Raw genomic sequence first — 24,356 nt, 5'->3', positions numbered from 1 at the left:
CTTGTGGGCTTTTTTAATGTTTATTTTTGAGACAATGGAAAGGCACAGTGCAAATGGCGGAGGGACAGGCAGTGGGAGACAGAATCCGAAGCATGCTGTTGACTCTGAGCTGTCAGCCCAGAGCCCAACGTGGGGCTTGAACTCACAAACTCAGATCATGACCTGAGCCGATGTCAGATGCTTAACTGACTGAGCCACTCAGGTGCTGCTTCTTGTGGACTCTTAAAGGAAGCTCCTGTTGCACTGTGGTACATGTGTATCTATTTTTTATACAAGTAGATTCTTCTTACACAATCTGTCCTCAGTTTGTTGTTTATAAAAGTTTATTTCAGAAAGCCAGAAAGGCAATGTATAGTGCCACAGCTGTAGCTAAGGTGCTTTTTTTGTTGTTGCCACACAATGTGCAATTTTTTTCCTCATGCGTCCTAAGATTTAGTCTCATTTTTGACTGAAGCAATGAAAGCGTTGTTTGCTTCATCTCTTCCATTTTAACATTCAAGTAGATGACAAGGTTTTATATATATATATATATATATGCGCGCGCATGCTGGGTAACATGTTTCTCTTCAACAACTGCGACTTCTCATCCTCCCTGCTCCTAAAGTCAGACCTCTGGCAGGAGGTCCTAGCTACTTTTTACTAAGGGAAAGAAGGGATTTCAGGTCCCCAGTGGATATTAGCAATGGAATCAGGGGCACTAAAGAGACATTCCATCTATTTTTATAGAAGAATGTCAAGACAGAATTAAAATATGTAGTATTTTACAAATTAAATGTTCTAGACCTAGAATTGGTATGTTAGTCAAAGCATGACAGAAATGAAATGTATATAGCTAGACCCCTAAGGAAGGGTGTCCTGCTATGAGATCATTTTAATTTTATTCAGCAGAGGAATATGTATACTGTAGTGGTATTTACACTTCATTTCCTCAATCAGCACATGTTCTATAGACTCAGCTGTCTTTGTTTATGAAAGAAAGTGATAGATGTACCTATCTCGCTGTAGAAGAGGGTTTTAACTAAACACCAGCTTAGAGTTCTCAACCTTGTGGGTGCTGGAGTTACCTTAGACACTGGGCCTCTTGGTAGCTAAACTCAGTAGTATCTTAACAATTCTGAAAAATACCTAACTTTGATGGTCTTGTACTTCTAATTCACATGTTATTAATGTGCTCTGTGTAAAGCACAGAGCCCACTGAGGCTTATATAAAGAATTCGTGGGACAGTGTTGGGGTCCTCCTCGGTGACAACTTTTATGGATGACGGCAGTCTCTCCAGGTTCACGTTGACTGTGGCAAACAAACGCTGTGCGACGCCAAACCTTTCTAGATCCTTCAGAGGAGCCAAGATTGGGTTTTTAAGATCAGAAACTCCATCAGCCGAGAGACCATGAAACTGAAATGACATGTTTAAGCAAATTCACTTAAAATGTTATAGAAAATCCACAGAGAAAAAATAGTTTTTTACATTCCTCAAAAGGAGCACCCTTAAGATGTAACAAATAACAAGATTTATGTGACCTGGGCCCTGACCTTATGCCTGAGTTTTCCAATTTGCCTGCAGTTCTGACAGTCCTTCTACTCTCTGAACTCTGTATCTTCTCCTAGATCCCTTAACTTCAGGAGATTAGGAAGTTCAGAATGTAACTTTCCCATACACACAGTATGTATTGTTTATTTTAATGATATTAGAATTTCCTGTACGGCTGCTTGATCTCCTCAAAGGGATAAGTACCACAGTTTAGTTATGCTTCCTGCCTCAAGGACCTTTCTTTTGCTATTCCTTCTACCTGGGATACTCTTCCTCTAGAGTTCCACATAGACCTTTTCTTCTCCTCTCTCATGGTCCATTGAAATGCCACGTCAGAACAGCCTTTCCTGATCTTCCCTCCACCCCCATATCTCAACGACTATTACCCTACTGTCTTTCTGAAGATAGTCACTGTTTAGTCTGTTTTCTAAAATCTAAGCTTTTTAGGAGGCTGGTCTGTCATAGAACATAGGGCCCTCAATGTGCTGAATGAGAGTTCACTTCAGCTGCTGCTCTAATTGCAAGTTCTCAGATTTTTACACACGCATTGAAAACCAGATCCAATTAATGTAGAGAGTAAAATTTAAAATAAAAAAATGAAGGGAATGAATCCAAAAAATTTCCAGAAATGTCCTGAGCAATGATAACCTTACTAAAACTTGCCCCAGTGGCAGAAGTGCAGCACGCATTTGATAAAAGTAATTACCACAGGCTTAACATCAGCTTTTGGTCAAGACCATCAACTCTGTTTGACTTCAGAGTGGACCAGGCTTGCTCTTTGAGCACCACATCCCAGCGATTTAAGAATGAGCTCTACTGGCACAGCCTCAAGACTGCCTATAGCAGGCTCTGTCTGGAGTCTAGTGGACAGGGGCTGAGCAGCATCCAGCTTCCTACTCTGAATATCTGCCGGGCCCATGGGTCCAGAGACCCTTCTAGGTAAGGGTCACCCAAAGGGTGGGGGCAGGCGCAGAATTAGCAGTCTCTAACTCACCTTCTTCCCAGTTTGGCAAACAATTAGTGTATCTGATGCTGTTCTTCCAAAAGCCCTTCTGAAAGGCTCTCAAAGTTATTCTGGCCACCAGATAAGAGAATACAGGTAGAATTTTGTACCCTGTTCTAAGTAAATCCCTATAAGAAACACAATACCCAAATTCGTTCAGAAGGCAGGAGCCTCATTGTCTTTAGCGTTGCTGCAGTATCTAGGGCAGATTATGTGAAGATACCCAGGAAATTCTTCAAAAGAAAAATTCTTTGTCTATGTTGAACAGCTCCCAAAAACCACACAAATGACTCTGTGGGCTTTTGTGCCACTGTAGAATACCAGCCATTCTAGAACCCTGAATGTGGCTACCTTTAGACCAACAAAGCAGAACTTGGATGATCAGATCTAACGCAGACTACAAGGAAGATGACAATGAAGTATGAGTTTGTTGGGAAAGGGAATTAGCTAATGTGGTCTTGCAGTAATATACACACAATTCAGGAAGTATTTCCTGAATGCAGTAGATAATTTTGTAAATCTTAGGACCCTGGGAAATGCTAAGTGCAAAGTTACTGCTATGCTCATCATTACGGACAAATAGATGATACTGTTTTCATAACTACACCACCAGCCTTTACCCTTAGCTGACCCCAGAACAAACATGCTGGCACGTTTTCAAGTAGTTCAGTTTTTGTGGTCACAGTACAAGAACCCAGAATTCCTCTACCAGTGGGTAGAAACTGCTTTCAGTTGTGAATGGGCTGTAAACTGTTCCTTGGAACAATGCCCTTGTTCAGATGTCTTTGCTATTCAGAGAAGTACCCAAGGCACTAAGCATGGTGCTCAAAGTTCTCAGACTAGATGGATAACAAATTTCAGGGTCCTGTCCAGGCACTTAATCTCAATACCTACTTCCCAGATCTGGGAGCAGAGCTCTGAGCTTTGGATTTTTTAGCCTACAAAGCATGTTCGTTTTGACTCTTTGTAAGTAACCAGACCTTAAAATAATCTAGCCTGGTATGCTTTTGTTCTCTGCCCCAGGCTGAGCAACACCTGCCCCATTCGAGTGACTTTTGGGCAGTGTATTGATGGTTCCTTCTATTAATGACCCAATTTGTAACTTAAAAAGGTAAGGCTTAATCTTGACTCTCCAGGGCTAAGGTCATCACTACCTAACTCTGAGACCAGTCTCCTCTTAAATACCTTCCTGGTGAATTTGAGGCAGAGCTGTATCCAACTGGCCTAACCATAACCCTGCAAATGGTGTCAGGTTCCTTCCTTGCAATGTTGCAACCAAACCTTGACCAAAATTCTCCAAACACTGGGAAAAACATGAGATTTGGAATCTAATGGCAAAGTTGAGAGTCCTACCCTGCTAACAAGTTCTTTGTACAAATCCTTTTCCTCTCGATCTCAGTCTTCCCATAGGGTAGGGTGTGTGGTGTGATGTGGACAGTGTGATACAAAAAAAAAGTGGAGTTAATAACATCTGTTTAACCTATCTTGAAGGGCTGTTATGGATGAGAAATCCTAAAGGTGTTTTATCAGTTGTCGGGTGCCCATCCCCAGGTCCCATCTGAGAGGTTTCTTACCAAGTGACACAGCGCAGGAATAATCTGGAGTTTACAGCAAGCACCCAGCAGAACCGCTGCATTGTCTGGCATTTCTGCAGGAGACAAACATCAGTCACTGTCCAAAAAACCCATGGGAACAGGCCAGCCCCTGAATTGTACCTAATTTATACTTTAGTGCTCTCCCATCAGCCAGGCAGAGAACATGCTCAGTCTCAGTAATTACTGAAAAAATGAAAGGTGCTAAAGAGGCAGCAAAGGCCTTTTAGGTGGGAACCAGGTAACCAGCTCTGTGTTCACTAGAGTATAGTCCTTGACATTCAATTTGCCAATCAGGAAGAACTGTACAGACACAAGGAAAAGCAAATTTATGTAGAAAAGTAGAACCTACCTTTTCTTAAAGACAACAAAGGTGAAGAAGGAAGCTTGTGCCCCTCCCAAAGCCAAAGCAAAGGCTTTGAAGACCAAGAAAAGGGTGCTGAAATCACACACACACACACACAAAAATCTACATCACCTACCTTCCAACAGGCCAAGACACTGTGTCTCCAAAGGCAGCCCAAATACCCTCAAAAGAGTGCCCCCCGACCAGGAGAAACCCACTTGACCACTATGCCATCATCAAGTTCCCCCTAATCTTGAGTCAGCCATGAAGGAAACAGAAGAGAATAACACACTTGTGTTCATTATGGAGGTCAAAGCCAACAAGCACCAGATAAAACAGGCTGTGAAGCAGCTGTATGACATTGATGTGGCCAAGATCAACACCTCCATCAGGCCCAATGGAGAGAAGGCAGCATATGTTCAACTGGCTCCTCACTATGATGCGTTGACTATTGCCAATGAAATTGAGATCATCTAAATGGAATCCAGCTGGCTAAATCTAAATTTTTTCACCCCCCCCCCCAAAAAAAAAAGTAGAACCTAAGATTTGGTGATAAGAGCTGTGTTTGAGCTTTGCTACATATTTAGGGTAGGACTTTGGGTATACTTCTCTGAGCATGTTTCCTCATTTGACCATAGTTTTGTTTCTGCATATGCCAGAGAACCAAGTAAACTGTGAAGGGTTCCTTCCACTCAGGTCACTAGTCATTTTGGGGACAAAAATGCAACATGGCTGGATAAAGGGGTGGCACTGCAGAGCCCCCCCAGCCACCCACACTAGCTTGACACAAGGGGCACCAATGGCACAATGAGTTGGTGCAGGGTTGTGATGAGGCTGAGGGCTACACTGGAAGGGCCCTGCCAAGTCCCAGGAAAAGGAAATCCACATCAATGTTATTCAAAATGGATTTTAAATACCAACCAGGATAAAAACAGACACAGTTCTAAGAGAACCCAAATCCCTCAGGCTATAACCTTTGAACTGGAAAGGCAAAGAGAGAAATGAGTCACCTGTTGCATCATCTGGTCCAGGGACCACTCATGAACTCCCTCCATTTCCTGCATTCGTTAGCAGCCTTATTTATAAATAGCAACATGTCACCAAGGCTGTGGCCCAGCAGAGTACAATGAAATATAGCCCATTTCTAAAACAGAAATGCTGCTAGGAAGATAAGGCAGTTCTCCCTCTTGAGAACCCCCTAAAATGGCATTTAAATGTTGTGTGTGCATATGCCCACAGAGAGGGTCCACAGTCCATGAATTATCAAGCAGGCCCTTATCTCAAATCACGAAGATGCAGCTGGTAAATATATGACCCCAGGTGGAAAGATCACAGGACCGGGAAGGGCAGTGACAAAGTCACCTGGAACATGATGTCCTGGCCGAGCCACTGTCACACGTCATCTCCCATGTTTATGCTTCCATTCCCTCACTTTTCTGGCTCCTGAGTCCCATGTAGTCATCATCCACTCTCCCTTATTCTTAGAAATACTTTAGTTCCAGGTTAGGAGGATAGTCATTCACTATTTTGAGCAATGGTGGTAAGGAGAGAAGGATGAAATAACAGCATCTGCTTTACAAACCATACCAACTAATTTTACTACTTTAACTTCCCTGTGGGTGCAGATGATTATCTTCCCCTATCTCAGCACCTAGCAGTGCCTACAACACATAAGAGGCCTCTTCAGTATTTCTTGAGTTGAAATGATTTATTTTGACTGCTCTTCTGTATTCTGACTCTTTACAAATGAGACCTGAGGAGTTCACACTTAAGGTCACAAAGTGGTTGAGGAAGAGTTCCAGACACAGGCAAGATGATGGATAAGTTAAGCATGAAGAGACTGGTTCAAGGTGCAATGTAGGAAGATCCTGAACCCACCTCTTTCTGTGGTGCCCCAAATCTCCAGCTACATATGGAACAATATCCTCTGAAAAAAAAAACCCACAACCACCAGAGCAACTCCTACACATCTGGCAAGCAAGGAACATCCCACATTGAAGCAGGTAAGAAAGGCTGAGCCACAAAGTCACCATAAACCCCACCTTTGGCACAGTGACCCACAATTGGAAGAGAACTTAAAAGCTTCTCTATGAAAAGCAAAGAGTTTGAACCCTACATTTTTAAGACAGGCACCGCAGGAACCAGCTCCTTACACCTCTAGCTTTGAAAGCCAATGGGGCTTATGTCCTTGAGACCCACAAGGCTATAGCAAACTGAGAAATGGTTCATTAAAGCCTTGCACATGGACTTACCTACACCAAGGCAGCCCTTTGACAGGTGTCCAGACTTTCTGTGCAACAGGCTTGTTATCTTAAAGCAGCAATCTGGGGGTGCCTGTGTGGCTCAGTCAGCTAAGCTAAGCATCCAACTTCAGCTCAGGTCATGATCTCACAGTTTATGGGTTTGAGCCCCACATCCAGACTCAGAACTTGGGGCCTGTTTTGGATTCTGTGTTTCCCTCTCTCTGTGCCACTCCCTGCTCACACTGTCATTCAAAAACAAACATTAAAAAAGAAACAAGCAGCAATCTAAAGGGCAGACACCTCAAACAGTGGAGAGGCCTGCTGGAGTACACTGTAAGGATAGATAGCTGCCAGTGCTTACCATCTTTGCATCCTTCCTCTACCACACTCCTGAGCACCAATATCGCCTGGAGGGGAGCCATTGCACAGGTCTGATGCTCTAGTTTTTATGGCTGCCAGCCAGAGAATACCTCTTGATCACCTGGCTCTGGTGGTGAGCAGGCTTGAGATCCTGGGCCCCATGGGACAGTAACAAATGAAGCGAGTTCTTGGCTGCCTACTACCCCCAGTTTTCCCATGACAGGCCTACTTGAAGAAGAAGGGGAAGATGGCAGCTGAGTAGGAGGAACCTAGGCTTGCTGCATCCCACAAATACAACTAGACAACTATCATATCATCCTAAGGACGCCAGAAATCTATCTGAAGACTGGCAGAATAAACTCCACAACTGAAGGTAGAGAAGAGACCACATCAAGAAGATAGAGTCCAGAGTTGTGGCTTGAGAGAGAAATGGATCATGGCAACCACAGAATGGAGGGAGCAGTGGTCACAGAGAAGGGTGAAACACAGGGGAGCACACAGAAAAAATGAATCCCCACAGCAATTGGCTTGGAAAGCAAAAGGGCACTTACTTCTTGAGTTCTTGCAACCAGTGGTGCTTAAAGCCCCGATTTTTAAAGGACATCGCCTGCCTTCTCTTCAAGAGCAGCCCCAAATAGCCCGCAGACATACAGCATGAAATAGCAATCTGAAGAGTGTCTTGGGGCACACACTGGGGAGGTTAGTTGCTCATCTGAGAGCATGTTCTAGAGAGACAGTGTTCATGGAGAGACCCCTCTGAGAACATAGGAACTGGCAAATGCCTTCCCCTACCCCTCCCATTAACATAAAAGCAGAGTCACCTGTAGTAACCAGGGCAAGGGGCACCTGGCTGGCTCAGTCAGTTGAGCATCCAACTTCGGCCCAGGTCATTATCTTGTGGTTTACGAGTTCCAGCTCTGCATTGGGCTCTGTACTGACAGCTCAAGGCCTAGAGGCTGCTTTGGATTTTGTGTCTCCCTTTCTTTCTGCCCCTGCCCAGCTTGCATTCTGTCTCTCTCTCTCACACAAATAAATAAAAACATGTAAAAAAATTTTAAAGTTCTAAAAAGTGTAATGCCAACAGTTGGTACTTAACTCAATTATACCTAGCATCATGCTCTGCAAGAACCACACTTTCCAGTCATGCTTGCCTCATTCCCAGCAGGCCCCCCCTTCAGAAGAGGGCCCCAAACTCCTGACAACACTGCATCTCCTGACTTACACGTTTTGTGAGGCCTCTGTTCCAGTGGCAGCAGCAATAGATCTCATTAACAAGCAGACCAGAGCACACCTAGTTAAACACACCAACTCAGGCCAAGGACCAAACTCTGTCCACAACAAAGAGAGCCTCTATAGACTAGTCTGAAGGATAAAGTAGCCAGGACACATTAGAGACACTCCTGGAATCACCAGGCCTTGGGGAACAGGGGCCATTACACTGCAGAGCACTACAGGATCTCTTCTTCATAAAGCCCTTACCTAAGGGTAAGAACAGAAGATGTAGCTAACTTTCCTAACAACGAAACAGGCACAGAGACTTAGACAAAATAAGAAGACATTTTGTCCCAAATGAAAAGACAAGGCTACCTCAGAAGTTCTAAGAAAAACAGATATATAGTACCGTGCCTGGTAAAGAATTTAAAGCTGTGATCCTAAGGATTCTCATAGGACTTGAGAAAAGAGTGGAGAACACTAGGGAGACCATTAACCCAGAGATAAGGAATAACATAGCAGAGATAAAGGGCTCAATAAACAAACAAAATGAGAAACAGTCTTGATGGAATGAGTATCAGGCTGGAGAAAACACAGGAATCAATTAATGATAGAAAAGACAGTAATGGAAAGAAATCAAGCTGAACAAAAGAGAAAAAATAACTATGCAAAACAAGAATAGACTTAGGAAACTCAGTGACTCCATCAAATGTAATGACATTCACATTATAGGAGTTCCAGAAGAAGCAGAGAGAGAAAAGGAGCCAGAAAATTTATTTGAAGAAATAATAGCTGAAAATTACCCTGATCCAGGGAAGGAAACAGATATCCAGATTCAGGAGGCACAGAGAACCTCCAACTAAATCAGCAAAAGCAGATGCACACCAAGACATACTGTAATTAAAATGGCGAAATATAGTGATAATGAAAAAATATTAAAAGACAGGGGCACCTGGGTGGCTCAGTCATTTAAGCATCCAACTCTTGATTTCAGCTCAAGTCATGATCTGAGGGTTGTGGGAGCAAGCCTCAGTATTGGGTTCTGCACTGGGCATGGAGCCCATTTAAGATTCTCTCTCCCTCCCTCTGCCCTTCCCCCACTTGTTTGCTTGCACTCTGTCAAACAAATAAATAGGTAAATAAAAATTTAAGAATAAAAGCAGCAAGACAAAGTAACCAGTTACATACAAAAGAAAACACCATAAGGCTATCTGGATTTTTCAGCAGAAACTTTCCAAGCCAGAAGGGAGTGGCAGGATATATTCAAAGTACTGAGTGGGAAAAATCAGCAGCCAAGAACACTGTCCAGCAAGGCTATCATTAGAATAGAAGAGAGATAAAGATTTTCCCAGATAAGCAAAAACTAAAGGAGTTCTTGACCATTAAACCAGTCCTGCAAGAAATACTAAAGGGGACTCTGACTAGAAAGGAAAGATAAAAAAATGACAGTATGAAGGTCAAAAACACAAAAGCAATAAAAATGAGTATTTCTGTGAAAAAACAGTCAAGGAACTCACAAAAAAGACATAAAATATGACACTATGTACTTAAAACATTGAGAAAGAAGGAGTAATGAATGGGTTCAAACATAAGTAACCAACTTACATGCAGAAGATGTTATGCTATGTTATGTTCTGCTACATGCAGAAGATGTTATGTACACACCTAATGGTAACCACAAACCAAAAGCACTAGTAAAGAGGCAAAGAATAAAGAGATAGAAATGCAAATATATCACTAAAGAAAACCAGTAAACCATGAAAGCAAGAAAGGATCAGAGAAAATGTTCAGAAACAACCACGAAACAAATAATAAAATGGCAACAAATGCATATCAATAATATCTTGGAATATAAATGGACTAAATGCTCCAATCAAAAGAGAGAGAGTAACAGAGTAGATTAAAAAATAAGACCCATCTATATGCTGCCAACAAGAGACTTATTTTTTAAAAAAAAAATTTTAGTATTTATTTTTGAGAGAGAGAGAGACTGAGTGGAAGCAGGGGAGGGGCAGAGAGAGAGGGAGACACAGAATCTGACACAGGCTCTAGGCTCTGAGCTGTCAGCACACAGCCCGACGTGGGACTCCAACTTGGGAATGGTGAGATCTTGACCTGAGCTTAAGTCAGCAGATGCTTAACCGACTGAGCCACCCAGGCACCCCAACAAAAGACTTATTTTAGACCTAAAGACACCTTCAGATTGAAAGTGAGGGGATAGAGACACATTTATCATGCAAAAGGATGTCAGAAGAAAGCTGGTATAGCAATACTTATATTGGACAAAATAGACTTTAAAACAAGACTGTAACAAGAGACAAAGAAGGCACTATATAATAATAAAGAGGCCATCATCCAGCAAGAAGACATAAAAATTGAAATATTTATGCATCCAACATGGGAGCACCCAAATACATAAAGGAGTTAATAACAAACATAAAGGAAATAACTAATCTATAATAATACAGTAACAGGAGGGGACTTTAACACCCCACTTATATCAATGGACAGATTATCTAAACAAAATCAGCAAGAAGATGGCTTTGAGTGACACACTGGACCAGATGGATTTAACAGTTATATTCAGAACATTCCTTCCTAAAACAGCATAATACACATTCTTTTCAAGTGCACAAGGAACGTTCTGCAGAACAGACCGCATATTAGACCACAAACAAGCCTCAGCAAACTTAAAAAGATCAGTCATACCATGCAGCTTTTCTGACTACAACATTATGAAACTAGAAGTCAACCACAAGAAAAAATCTGGAAACACTACAAATACATGGAGGTTAAATAACATGCTACTAAACAATAAATGAGTCAACCAGGAAATTAAAGACAAAATTAAAAATTACATGGAAACAAATGAAAATGAAAACATGATGGTCCAAAACCTTTGGGATGCAGCAAAAGCAGTCATAAGAGGAAAGTGTATAGCAATATAGGCCTGCCCCAACAGCAAAAATGTCAAATACACAATCTAATCTTATACCTAAAGGAGCTAGAAAAAGAACAAACAAAACCTAAAACCAGCAGAGGGAAGGAAATAATAAAGACTAGAACAGAAATAAATGATATAGAAACTAAGACAACAATGGAAGATCAATGAAACCAGGAGCTGGTTCTTTGCAGGGGAGGGGGACAAAAAAATTGATAAACCTCTAGCTGGACATATCAAGAAAAAAAGAGAAAGGACCCAAATAAAGTCACAAATGAGAGATTAAAAACAACAAACACCACAGAAATACAACTATATGAGAGTAGTATAAAAAATTATATGTCAAAAAACTGGATAACCTAGAAGAAATGGATAAATTCCTAGAAACATATAACCTACCAAAACAGGAAAAAAAAAAAAATAGAAACTTTGAATAGATTACCAGCAAAGAAATTGAATCAGTAATCAAACAAATCCCAAGAAACCAAAGTCCAGGACCAGATGGTTCCACAGGCAAATTCTACCAAACATTTAAAGAAGAGTTAATAACTATGCTTCTCAAACTATTCCAAAAGATAAAAAGGAAGGAAAAAAGTTCCAAATTCATTCTATGAGAGTAGTGTTATCCTGATAGCAAAACCAGATGAAAACACCAAAACAAAACAAAACAAAACAAAACAGAATTTTAGGCCATTATCTCTGATGAACATGGATTCTAAAATCCTCAAGAAAATACTAGCAAACCGAACCCAAATCCAATACATTTAAAAAATCATTCACCATGACCAAATGCAATTTATTCCTGGGCTGCAAGGTTGATTCAATATTCACAAATCAATGTGATACATCACACCAATAAGAGAAAGGATAAGTTGGTTAAGAATCTGACTTCAGCTCAGGTCATGATCTCATGATTCATGAGTTCAAGCTTTGTGTCGGGCTGTATGCTGACAGTTCAGAGCCTGGAGCCTGCTTCAGATTCTGTGTCTCCCTCTCTCTCTGCCCCTCTCCCTGTCTGTTTCTCAAAAATAAAAAAAAAAAATTTTTTTTAATAAGAGAAAAGCTAAGAACCAAATGATCACTTCAATAGACACTGAAAAAGCATTTGACAAAGTACAACATCTATTCATCATAATAACCCTCAACAAAGTAGGTTTAGAGGGAACTTATCTCAACATAATAAATGCCATTTATGAAAAACCCACAGCTAACATCATCTTCAATGGGGACAAACTGAGAGTCTTCCCCTAAGGTCAGGAACAAGATAAGGATGTGTACTCTCACCACTTTTATTAAACATAATAGTACTAAAAGCCCTAGCCACAGCAATCAGACAACAATAAAAAAGGCATTCAAACTGGTGAGGAAGAAGTCAAACTTTCACTCTTTGCAAATGACATTATACTATGTATAGAAAACCCAGAAAACTCCCATCAAAAAACTAGAACTGATAGGGGCATCTGGGTGGGTGGCTCAGTCGGTTGAGCATCCAAAACAACTGACAGCAGTTGTTCTGACAACCTGTTGTCAGAAACGGCAAGTAAGTCTCAGGTTATGTGTCAACTCCCAGTGGCTGCCTATGTGCAAGGCTGCAGAGAATTTGAAACTTTGTCCAGGTTTCAAGGAGAAGGGGACTGTGATGCATTCACCATTTCAGCCACATACTGCATATTTCACATCACTGAACTAGGCTGTTGATAGAAATATTTCAATAAGTAATAGGGCATGTGAAAAAAAAAAAAAAAAGGCCCTTCACAAACTGGAAAACTCTGGCCAGTAGATTAGCCCCTAATAGAATGGCTATATCGAAAGACTCGAGTACACTGATGTTAACATCAGGGAGGAAGGGTCTCTAGTAGTGTTCCACAGGCCTCTATTTTATGTCCTGGCCTAGTTAAAACATGTATCCATGAATTAGAACACAGCATATATTCATAGCATATATACGTAACATATATTCGTTGGCATGTAGAGCTAGCAAGAGGGATCCTGTCTGATTAACTTTTTAAAACCTGATAATCTCCTTGGCCTCTGTTTGTCTGTGGTGCTGGGGAGCAGCCATGAATGCATCAGGAAGTCAACACCTCGACTAATATCATCATGAAGGGAAGTTGTGGGGACAGAGATCCTAGGCTGCTGTGCCAGGTCTTGCCTTTCCAAGAAGGAACTGGAAGCCCAGCCTCCTTACATAGGATGACTACCTTCTGATACCCAAGACCCTCCGGCATGGTGAATCCTGGATGGGAGTGATAGAGGAGTGGCAGGGCAGGGTCCACTCCTAGATAACCACTGCACCACTGTGCTCCAGAAGGGCCATCCCAGGACCATTGTGGAAGCTGTGTTGCTGCTGGGCTCAGCATCCTAGTGCATTGGGATACTCTCTACAGTCTCCCTGCCCAAATGTACACAAGGTGGCCAATAAGTCTGCAATGAGGGTCAGAAGTACCAAAACACTAGAGGTAAAAGCAGTAGGCAGATGGAAGCCACTTCCATGCAGCAGTGTCAGGGCTCAAGTATGAATCACAGGCTGTGTTTGAGGAGATGCCTTCCTTTGCTGCTGAGGGTATGTTCCTGCAGACAGCCCTCCTTGGAAGAGAAAGGAGAGAGTAGAGGAAGCTGGCATCACACTCAAGTCTTTGACTTTTCATGGCGATGATATGTTTCCTCAGCCTTTCTTACCCTCCCTGTACTGCTGAAAGGGAAGTAACCATATTTACCACATCTTCCACAACAATAAGCAAAGCAATTTCAAAGCCACAACAGCACTTCTTTCTCTCTTTCCATACCTGCTAGTGCACTGACCAAGAAGTAGGCTGTAGAAAAGAGCTCCTGGTTGCTGATTGCATCCTCTGGGCCTGGACACTTGCCCTGCATTCTGTACCCCACCAGACACAGGAAAGCCATGAGGTCCTGCTGCTGTGGGGGCTTCAGCTTCCCCAGTATTGCCATTGGGAGTGACAGGCCACTTAATATGTCCTCACACTGCATAAGGAAGAGAAAAGAGATGGATGTAGTAAAGCCAGAGGCCAAGCTGAGCCTCCGCCCCATGACACGCAACCCCTTGCCCTTCCACCATCTCCCAAGTAAAGCAAAACCCTAATTCCTTTCTGTTTTTAAATTACTAATCCGCCAGGTTAGATTTCCTCATAAAAAGAGTAAACAGCCTTGCCCAGGTACTATTCTTTCACAGCAAGGGTAAAATGGATGTAGGAAAACCTTCCAGGACAGGGCAGGGTCTGTCAGGTCGTGCCAGAGATCAGGAACAAGTGACTACATGCAGCACTAAGGAGAGGAACAAAAAAACATTATCCCATCATGTTATCTAGCTTTAAACTTGGCACAGCAGCCCCCAACCACATTCCCAGCTAGACCCAGGGCAGCCTCATTCGTGAGCATTGGACCTGCTGGAAGGCGGGTGACCCTGCCAGTAAGGAGTGAGCTCTCCTCCATCATCACCTTTACATCAGGTGCATTCGTAGAAGAGCCCACCGGCCCCCACTACCTGGGAAGCTTGTTTCTCCTGCACTTGACAGGACACCTGATGTTCTTTCCAAATGTACTACTGGTCTGATATTTCCCTCTTGGAGCTATTCTAGGAAGTATAAGTCAGGGGGCTTTTTGAAACATGTGTGTTCTTCCTGGGGCTAGTACACCCTCCTCTGCGCTGCACATGGCCCAGAACACCCAGATGTCTTGGACTGTTAGACTCTTCTACAAGTATAGGGTCCCCCACCGGTGGCCAAGCTCTTTTGGTACAGTCCAATTTCAAGAGGGGAAAATAACATGAATGCTCTTCTGGAAATCATAAAAGCATTGAATCAGAAAATCAGAGTTCAAAACCTCTGAATAATAGAAAAAAGAAAAGAAAAACCTATCATATAAATCATCTGCTCTAGCCCCCTTAAGGAAGGAGAGTACAAAGTCTGGCAGGTTGCCAGGTGGTGTGTCCTTTACCATTTGTACAACTAATAGTTAAGGAACTCAACCAGAAAATCCTGCTGCTACAAACCAAAAAAATACAAAGGCCTGCTTTTCAATCTATTCTAAATAGAATAAATTGACCTATTGGACTCTGCCACACAGCCCCCTTGTAGTGGGGCTGAATAGAGGCCCCCAAAATATATGTTCACCTGGAACTTTAGAGTTTGACCTTATTTGGAATTAGAGTCTTTGCAGATATAATTAAAGTAAGGATCTCAAGATGAGATGCTCCTAGGCTGGAATGGGTCCTACATCCAATGGTGAGTGTCCTTTAAGAGACAGAAAAGGAGAAGACATCAACACAGAAGACAGGGGCATAGGAAGACAGAGTAGAGACTGGAGCAGTGTGGCCACAAGCCAAGGAGCATCAGGAGCCACAAGAAGCTGGAAGAGGCAAGGAAGCATCCTCCCCTAGAGCCTGTGGGGGAAGCATGGCCCTGCTGACTTCTCAGCTTCAGACTTCCGGCCTCCAGAACTGTAAGAGAGTTTGTAGTAATTTACTATGACAGCCCGAGGGAACCAATCTGCACTTCAATTCTTGACATCAGCTACCTTTCTGCATTTAGATAACTAAGGATCTGGGAATAAGAAAAAGAGAAGCTTTAAGGTTTAAAGGAAGTGAGGAAATTTTAAATGCAATTTTATCCCAGCTCACAGCCTCATCCCAAGAGGTCTAGCCTGTCCACATCTCCTGAAAACCCAGGTAGAAGCAGCACTGCCTTGAGAGGTCTGTGGTCTTACCACTTGTTCCAGGACCACAAGCAATTCTTCATCGAACAGGACCACCTGGAGGATGTCACTAAGTGCTGTCTGTTGCTGTTCTGGCAGCTCCAAAAACAGATGGAAATCCCTCTCCAAGAGCAGAGTCCCTGTGAAAACAGCAGAGCACACCCAGCATCATGACTCCCATGTGTGTCTCAGAACAAGGGACAGCAGCCTTTGCTTTTTACAGTAATTGTCCTCAGTTCTTTGAAAGACACATGCAGTAACAGTAACATGCAGTAACACACAATGGAACTAGGAAGCAAAAGACATCGAGCTAGATACCACCCTGCGTGTTTTTCAATAACCACTCACTCTACTGCAAGAAGAAAGAAGGGGGACAAAAAGAGAAAAGAAAGAGGGCACCCGGATTCATTTCAGACTTAACTCTTTTTTCTGAGGACTTACTAAATATTAAGTCTACTTTCTGGAAAAGTCTAATCAATTATTTAGACTCCTCTTTAGCATGATTTCTACAGAAGTCAATTATCAAGGCTGAATTACTAACTATCACTCAATACTTTTATAGGGCTTTGTAGCCATGCAGACTCCAAAGTCCATTATTTTCCATGTCCTTTCTTTTAATACCATGCATATTTTTATCCTTTAATATTTAATGCTTGCTTTTCAAAGAGTCTGGCACCCTACTTTTATGGCAAACACCAGCCATTCCATTTTTTCCATTCATTATTCTTCACCCATCCTGGAGAATGGGCAGGTGCACAGACCCACCAGCTGGGTTATGCACATCTTCTGCAGGATGGTTGAGGCTCTCTCCTTAAAATCTTTTCTGTATTTTTTTAAACAACACTGGAATACTTCTAGTAAATTAAGCCCAGTGAGGATTTAAGAGCAAGATTTGATAAACCAAAACCGTTTCATATGCAGAAATGCATACCAATACATAATGCACTACCTCTGCTGATGGCAAATTCCAGCACACAATGGTCAGAGAGCCCCATGGAGAGGAACAGGTCACATCAGTCACGGACCCATTCAAAAACTTCTCTATAAATACAGCTAGGTCTTTGCCATGCCATCCTGGAGAGAAGAGCTCTCCTGGTTGGTGTAAAGTCCAAGGGCATAAAGGCCAGGCTGGCCCCCACCCTACTCCACATCAGGCTGATTTGAATGGCCAACTGACAGGGTGGACTGGTAGGAAAGGAAATGATAAGCTGCAGTCCATGAACTCTTGTCCCTTCCCTGGAGCACAGGACACGGCTGCAGGGCCGCTCTGTTGTGTCCTAACCTACGACCATGCTTAAATGGCAGCTGGAAGTCAGACCCAACTGTCAGTCTCAAGGAGGCAGAGGAGGGGCCTGCAGCCCTGCAAGATGGAAGAGCCCTATCCTTCCCTGCCATTTCTTCCAACCCTGATGCTTTTGCTACAGAAAGAGAAGTATCTTCTAGTTTGGGACCCTCTGAAGCCCCATAGATGACAGTCTCTTCTTATCCTCCTAGCCATTCTCCAGATCATTCTGAGCTGTTTCTAGCTCTTTTTACCAAGTTCTTACCCAGTTATTTGTTTCCCCTTTTCCTTGTCCATTTCCTCTTTGGCTACATACTGCACTCCTCCCCGCCCCCACCCCCCCGCCCACCCACACCATCACAAGAAAAGCCAACTTTTTAAAACACAAAATCCTATGAAGAATAAAAGGAATTGCTGCAGGCAAGTCACAGGTACTCCCCTCCTCCTCACCGGATGCAGGGCTTCAAGCCACGTGGATAAAGAGCCCCCAAGAGAGCATTTTGCAATGCTGACGAAAGCCTTGCCTGTGCTGGCAGTGAAGGCTGGAATGTAATGAAACAGATGCAAAATTTGGGATATGGCTCTTTGCTAACTAGCTACTTTTAATAGTCTGCGAGTCTTCTATGGATAAAATGAAAGAAAATGCCAAACCCCAGACTCTTTCACTCCTTAGTCTTCCACCCTTTCCTCAAAACATGGCACCCAAGACCTGAGGTTCCCTAAGATTCCACAGAGGTGCATCCTGCTGAGTGGACTAGGTCTGACTTGGAAGCATTGTTCCCTCTGTTCTCAAATGTTCTCCATTAAGTCGCTGAGGAGTCACCGCTCCTGAAGGCCACCTCACCTCGTGAAGTTTCGTACTAAAGTAGCAATCAGATCACCACACCCCACCCTGCTGACAATACCTTGTTTTAAAACATTCAGCGGCCAATCCAGGGCAGATGGTCCTGGTCCAGAATCTGGCATTTCCCAAAATGGAAACTCTTCAAAGGACGGAAGGTCCAGGAAGACATAGTCACTTCTGTGAATCTCAAAGCCACCATGCTTCCCTTGTAGGAGGCAGAATTCTGTAATGTGGGAGAAAAGGACAAGCCAGGCATAGGGTCAGCTGAGACTTGTTGGCACATCTCAAACCCAGGATTACCTAATAGGGAAGTGGGGGGTGAAGGGGAACACATCCACTCTCTGACCCCATAAGCCCACTTCCTACACATTACACTGTTTGATGAAAAGTCAGCCACTTCCTAGAAATACAGGAAAATGGTTGTTCTCAACATAAAGCTCTCCAGTGTGTCCTCTCTGAATGGGTGGGAGGCAATCTTTCCAACATCAAAAGTATTTCCTTAGCCTGACTTGAACAAATTGTTAAATAGCAAAAATTCAAATGAGTACATTTTAAAATGACAGCAGTTGGGGCCAGTGGTTTTCTTTTTTTTTTTTTTTTTTAATTTTTTTAATGTTTATTCTTGAGAGAGAGAGAGTATGAGCAGGGAAGGGGCAGAGAGAGATGGAGACACAGAATCCAAAGCAGGCTCCAGGTTCCAAGCTGTCAGCACAGCGCCTGATGCAGGGCTTGAACTCACAGACCGCAAGATCACGACCTGAGCCCAAGTCAGACACAAAACCGACTGAGCCACCTAGGTGTCCCTAGTGGTTTTCTTTTTAATAAAGCGAAACCATAAACATCTTCCCATGTTTGAAACAAATTTGAATTTGATTAATAAATTTGATTTGATTGAACTGATATTAAAGTATTATTGACAATATAAGTATACGAGTGGTATGTGGTTGTAGTTTTCAAGTCTTGTCTTTTATTCATTAATAAATAATACTCAACAATTAAAAGTGAATTTCTGATTTCTGCAATTGTATAAGTGAATCTTACAAACATATTGAGTGAAAAGACCAGACTCAAATAAATACAGTCTCCATGAATCTATATAAAGGCAAAACTTGTCTTTAAAAAAAAAAAAAAGTCTCATCTTCAGATATACTGAAGTATTTATAGATAGAGCAATACAATGCCTAGGATTTGTTTGGAAATTATTGAATGGGATGGAGGGAGGTGGTCAAGTTGTAGATGAAACACAAATCAACCCAGTTATGAAAGCTGGTACATGGGAGTTCATAGTATTATCTCTACTTTTGAACATATATAAATTTTCCATAATAAAAAGTTTTTTTAAATAATAAAATATTTCCTTAAATATGTCCATATTTAAGAACCTAAGGTAACAGTTATGTGATGTTATTATGTCCTTAATAAGCAAAAATAGCAAATGCACCCATGAATTAGGGCTCTTTTTATCTTTCTATTTAAATTTTTTTTAATGTTTATTTTTGAGAGAGAGAGAGAGAGTGTGAGTGGGAGAGGGGCGCAGAGAGAGAGAGAGAGAATCCGGAGCAGGTTCCAGGCTCTGAGCTGTTAGCACAGAAGCCTGACATGCGGCTGGAACCCACAAGCCGTGAGATCATGATCCGAGCCAATGTCGGACGCTTAACTGACTGAGGCACCCAGGTGCCCCTTATGCTTCTATTAAATCATTTGTGTACTTAAGCACAGGCTACAGAATTAAAATGTGGATGGCATGAGGATTAGCACATATTTTTACTTGCTTGTGGGTACTAATGACAAAAATCAAATGGCTATCTAAAGACAAATGAAACAATCCTTCATTTACGCACTCATCCAACCCACACTCAGTGGGCATCTGGGGTACCCCTGACTCATTGTGCCCTTGGCACCAGGCACTGAGGCAGATGAATGTGAACCAGGCTTCAGGTGTTAACCTTGCTCCTCCAAGATAGCCACCATGACAATTAACATAGGCTCAAATCCTGCCAAGAGCCAGGCAGGCCCCCCAGCTGGTAATTTAGGAGTCTATGGCATCAGCACCACTCTTGCCTATACACATGCACAGACCCCTGGAGACACTGCCAATTCTTTCATTGTTTCCAGTGTTGGGCACTGTGCCAAGAGCCAGTGACACAAAAGGACTATAGTCCAGGCCTCAACAGTAAGTATGTTACGAGTGGGAACAGACATAGCATAGGGATACTGGAGGAGGTGCACAGGTCCCTGAAGCCAAAATGGCAAGAGCAGAGAGAGAACCAGAAAAAGTTTCTTGGATGAAGCAGTGTCTAAGGAGCCTCCTAAAGTTTTGGTAAGAATTAGCTGGACAAAGAGGGCAGAGAGCACACAGGCAGTCATGGGGCTCTGGAATAAGGGCCAGACGAGTGTTCCTAGACAGTGGGTTAACTCTGGCTAGATGGCTACATCAGCAGCATCTGGAGATTAGAAGGAAGGCTAGATACCTGTTGGGGCTGGACCACAACACACCTGAAATGCAGACTTTGTCTTGGGACAAAGGGAGCCCTTGAAGGGTGTTTACGCAGGTGTGTGAAATGACCACATTTTTATTTTTAAAGAATCATATTAGTTATACTGCTAGGATGGAACAGATGGGGAAAGATTCACAGAAGCGGGGAAGCCAATTAAGAGTGTGTGGCAGGACTTGGTGGGGAAATGCTATTGGGGCCAGTAGACCTGCAGACAAGTGCGCTGACCGAGGCTGAGTCAGGGGCACAGGTTCATGTCCACAGGGCATCCAATCAGAAGTATGCACTGAAAGGACACTGGCATAATGCCTAATTGTACGAAGTACAAGGCTAAAGTTCAAAACCATAAAACGACGTCTATGATTGGCTATAAGAGGAGAGCTATTGGTGAAGGAAGGGGTCATGGATGAGAGAATCTCTTGGCTACAACAGGCTACATGGTGCCCCCCACAAGGGACTCAGAGGAGTCGGCCTCCACATAAAGTTTCAGAGGACAAACAGGATCCTTGTCCAATGTATTCCCTCTCAGAAGGTGGGGAGGAGACATCAGGCAGCCTCTTAAGGGCCCTTCTGGCCCCTGCAAATCTATGTTTATGAAGCCAGATCAGAATATTCTGTGGAACACAGATGGAGGAAAAGGCACGGGGGAGCAAAACTGGCTTAAAAATCAGGCTATGAGTCGCACAGAAAGTCGGCCTGCCCACCAGGCTGCACAGGCACAGATTCGGCAGTGGGAAAGGGCAATGGAGCGGGGCTTCCTAGGCCGGGGTGTGGGAAGTGAGCCAAAAGAACCTCCGCGATTCCCCCGGGGACCTCTTCTCAACAGCACAAAGAGGAGCATATTTTCAAAGACAGCAGGAGCCAGCCAAGATAAAAGGCTGGAAATTGAAATGTAAACAGGAGAGCCAGCCAGACAAGGCTGTGTCTTTCCAATCTTGTCTGAGAAAGAGAGGCCCTCTGCAGGTGCCCCACCAGAGCTGCAAGTGGCAGGGCACTGCCATCTCCTCAGAGAAACAGGAAGGGGATCCCCACAGGCCCCACAGCCTTGAGTGGTAGCCCCAGCCTGGCCTCGGCCACCAAAGGTCCTCAGAGCACTCACGGTCATCCTTGGGTGCAGGCCAAGTTTTCCAAAGGCTTATAAATGTGACCCCTCGACTACCAACCCATCTGGACAGGATAACCGGGCCTAAACATCTTGGGCTGGAGTCACGTAAGTGCATGTGGTAACATGCTGATAACAAAAACAGGAGCGACAATCTTGTTCAGGTAGAAGACTTCCAAAGAGACAGAATAAAATCATAAAAATGCCAAACAAGGACACAAATCTGGAACCATGGCCTGAAGCCTGTAGGTCACAATTCTTGGTATTTCTGATAGTTCATGCATTCCTAAGGAGCCTCTGCAGAACGATGTCTAAAAACCTGACACCCTCGCTCTGTGTCACCTCCCTGAAATGCAGGCTGCTCCATGTGTGAAAAGAAAGTGGAGGCTCCACCACTGCATTCCGGGCCTCACGCATCTCTTCTTTGGCTCCTCACATGCCCAGGAGCTTGTGACTGTCAGGTAAGGACCATCAGTGTTCTAAGTGCCTGTACTTGTAGCTCAATGCCATAGTTAACTCGTGTGGGCCAAGTGCACACAAAAAGCTGCCTCCTGGACAACTTCCTCTTCCCTAACCTGCCACTTCAGAGAACAAACAGGAGAAGAACAGGGGACACCAAGAGATATGTGCATGGTGTATCAAGGAACACCTTTTAAAACTTTTCATTATGGAAAACGTGAAATGGCGCAAGAATAGAGTAGTACAACGAACCTCCTCATACCCACTGACCAGCTTCAACAACTGTTCTTTACCTCTTCCAACCCCACGCATACACCCTTTACATTCCACCTGGACTATTTTTGAAGCAATCCACAGACATGTTACCATTTCATCTGTGAAAACTTCAGTATACTCTCTAACAGAAGACTCTTTTTTTTTTTATAAACATAACTATACCATTACCATACCTTAAAAAGTCAATTATTATGTTACATTTATTCATTCATGTCCCCAAGAAGTGGTCAGTTTTCTTAGGTTCGACACAACCTCTTCTCAGGAAGAGCAGGAGGAAGGAGCCATGAGCGTCTAAGATCGGCAAACATGAGCTACGCTAAAGCCCTTGTTTTCTTCAAATGATGCAATGACCAGGATCTCCCAGCTTTGAACACACTGGTGATCAACAGAGCAAGGTCAAGTGGAGCATTTTTGGCTTCATGTTGGGGGAAGGAAGGTGGGATGCTGACAGTATTATTAACAGCTGAGGCTGTTAATAAACAACCACTATGCCAGGCACTTCACATGCCTCATCCCATGTAATCCTGACCACAGCTCGGTGAGGGAATGCCTTTCCCATTCCAGAGATGGAGAGTTAATGCTCAGCAACATCCACAACCTGCCTCACGGACACCATGGCACCAGGGCCAATCCACAGTCTGTTTGATGGCATGCCCACAGCATAGACCCTGTGCCGTGCTGGTGAAAGTTCATCCACACTTGTCATCCCCACACTTCCCATCTCTTTCCCCTAACACCCAGGGCAGGAGGCGGCACTCACCAAACTGGCCATCCAGTTTCACGTACAACTCGATGACGCCGTAGGCTATGGTGGTGGGAGCCGGGATCTCCAGCACCACGTTGGTGTCCTTGATGACACTCCCATCCTCCTTTGCTGACACCTGTGAGTGAGAGCACAGGCTGCCCCCATGAGCTCAGACTTCCCCAGGCTTCTCTCTGCCTCCCCACTGTGGCCAGCCTTGGGCCTTGCACACAAAAATATTGAGCAAATGCCCAAGGAACCAAGTGGAAAAATAGGAGCCAATCAGCAGATGTAAGGATGTGATCCTTGTGGGCCTCATGATGTGATGCACATATTGGGAAGTAAATGGCCAAACTTCTGTGGAATGAGATTCCAGAGTGTGGGGGATAATGAGACTAGGTCAACAGTGCTGAATAAAACAGATAAATGAGCAAGGTAACTTGTCATTTCCCTCACGGAGGATTATGGTAACCACTGTGACAGCCCGGACAATGATGACAATCCCAAACAATGTCAGTGCCTGACTGGAAGAACTAGCTAAGAGCAAGGACCTCCCAAGGGGCATCATTCCAGACCCCTGTGGCTGGCACACTGGCTGCTAAATAAGCCCAGGGGAGGTGCTGGAGGAATGAGAGGATTTCCAGGGGACGCCAAGTGGTCAGGCAGCAGAGCTCTGTCCTTCCAACACTGTTACAAATATGACCCCTTCCCAGGACGGCCTGGGGAGATCATTGCCTCAACACTGGAGATCAGAGACCCCTTTTAGCAGCTTGATCCCAGTTGGTGGGAGGACAGCCAGCTTCCTGATTTCCAGGCAGGCGCCAGGCCTGTAGTGGGGTCACCACAGGCAGAAACACTGGCAGGGCTGGCCAAAGCCACCTCCCGTCAGGCCCCTCCTTCATCGCTGCTATCCAGCCTTCCTGCCCCAAGGAGAGTCCACCTCCAGACCCAACCTCTGTCTCCACCTCCTTCCAAATACAACTTTCCCAGGTCCTCTGGAAAAAGTCAAAAGTCACTCCAAGAAACCAATTTCTGAGAATAGGTCATCAGACACCATGGTAGACTGTGGAAGAAACAGTTTGGGGTTGATAGCTTCCTGTTCCACAGAAGTCTAGTACTGGCTCAGGGATCAGCCTGGTAATAAGACTGCTTCTACTTTAATCCAGAAGCATCTGTTTTTCTGTGTATAGACACCTGTACTGCTCTTTACCTTCCCTAGC

The 24,356-nt window shown here is 43.7% G+C and overlaps 1 protein-coding gene across 2 annotated transcripts in view; it reads right to left on the bottom strand.

Annotated features, from left to right (window-relative positions):
* Positions 1–779: 779 nt before the first annotated feature.
* Positions 780–24,356, bottom strand: part of GSDME (gasdermin E) — a 63,570-nt gene continuing 39,993 nt past the window's right edge. For both annotated transcript variants that reach the window (XM_027075136.2, XM_027075137.2), the window contains 6 exons: positions 23,155–23,275; positions 18,124–18,285; positions 15,949–16,076; positions 14,013–14,208; positions 4,107–4,180; positions 780–1,394 (listed from right to left, as the gene is read on the bottom strand). In XM_027075136.2, coding sequence (XP_026930937.2) covers positions 1,164–1,394; positions 4,107–4,180; positions 14,013–14,208; positions 15,949–16,076; positions 18,124–18,285; positions 23,155–23,275 — 912 coding nt within the window. In that variant the 3' untranslated portion in view covers positions 780–1,163. The remainder of the gene's footprint in view (positions 1,395–4,106; positions 4,181–14,012; positions 14,209–15,948; positions 16,077–18,123; positions 18,286–23,154; positions 23,276–24,356) is intronic.

The sequence above is a fragment of the Acinonyx jubatus genome, chromosome A2 (assembly GCF_027475565.1).
Source record: "Acinonyx jubatus isolate Ajub_Pintada_27869175 chromosome A2, VMU_Ajub_asm_v1.0, whole genome shotgun sequence".
Lineage (NCBI taxonomy): Eukaryota > Metazoa > Chordata > Mammalia > Carnivora > Felidae > Acinonyx > Acinonyx jubatus.
This window is presented reverse-complemented; position numbering and strand designations above follow the sequence as displayed.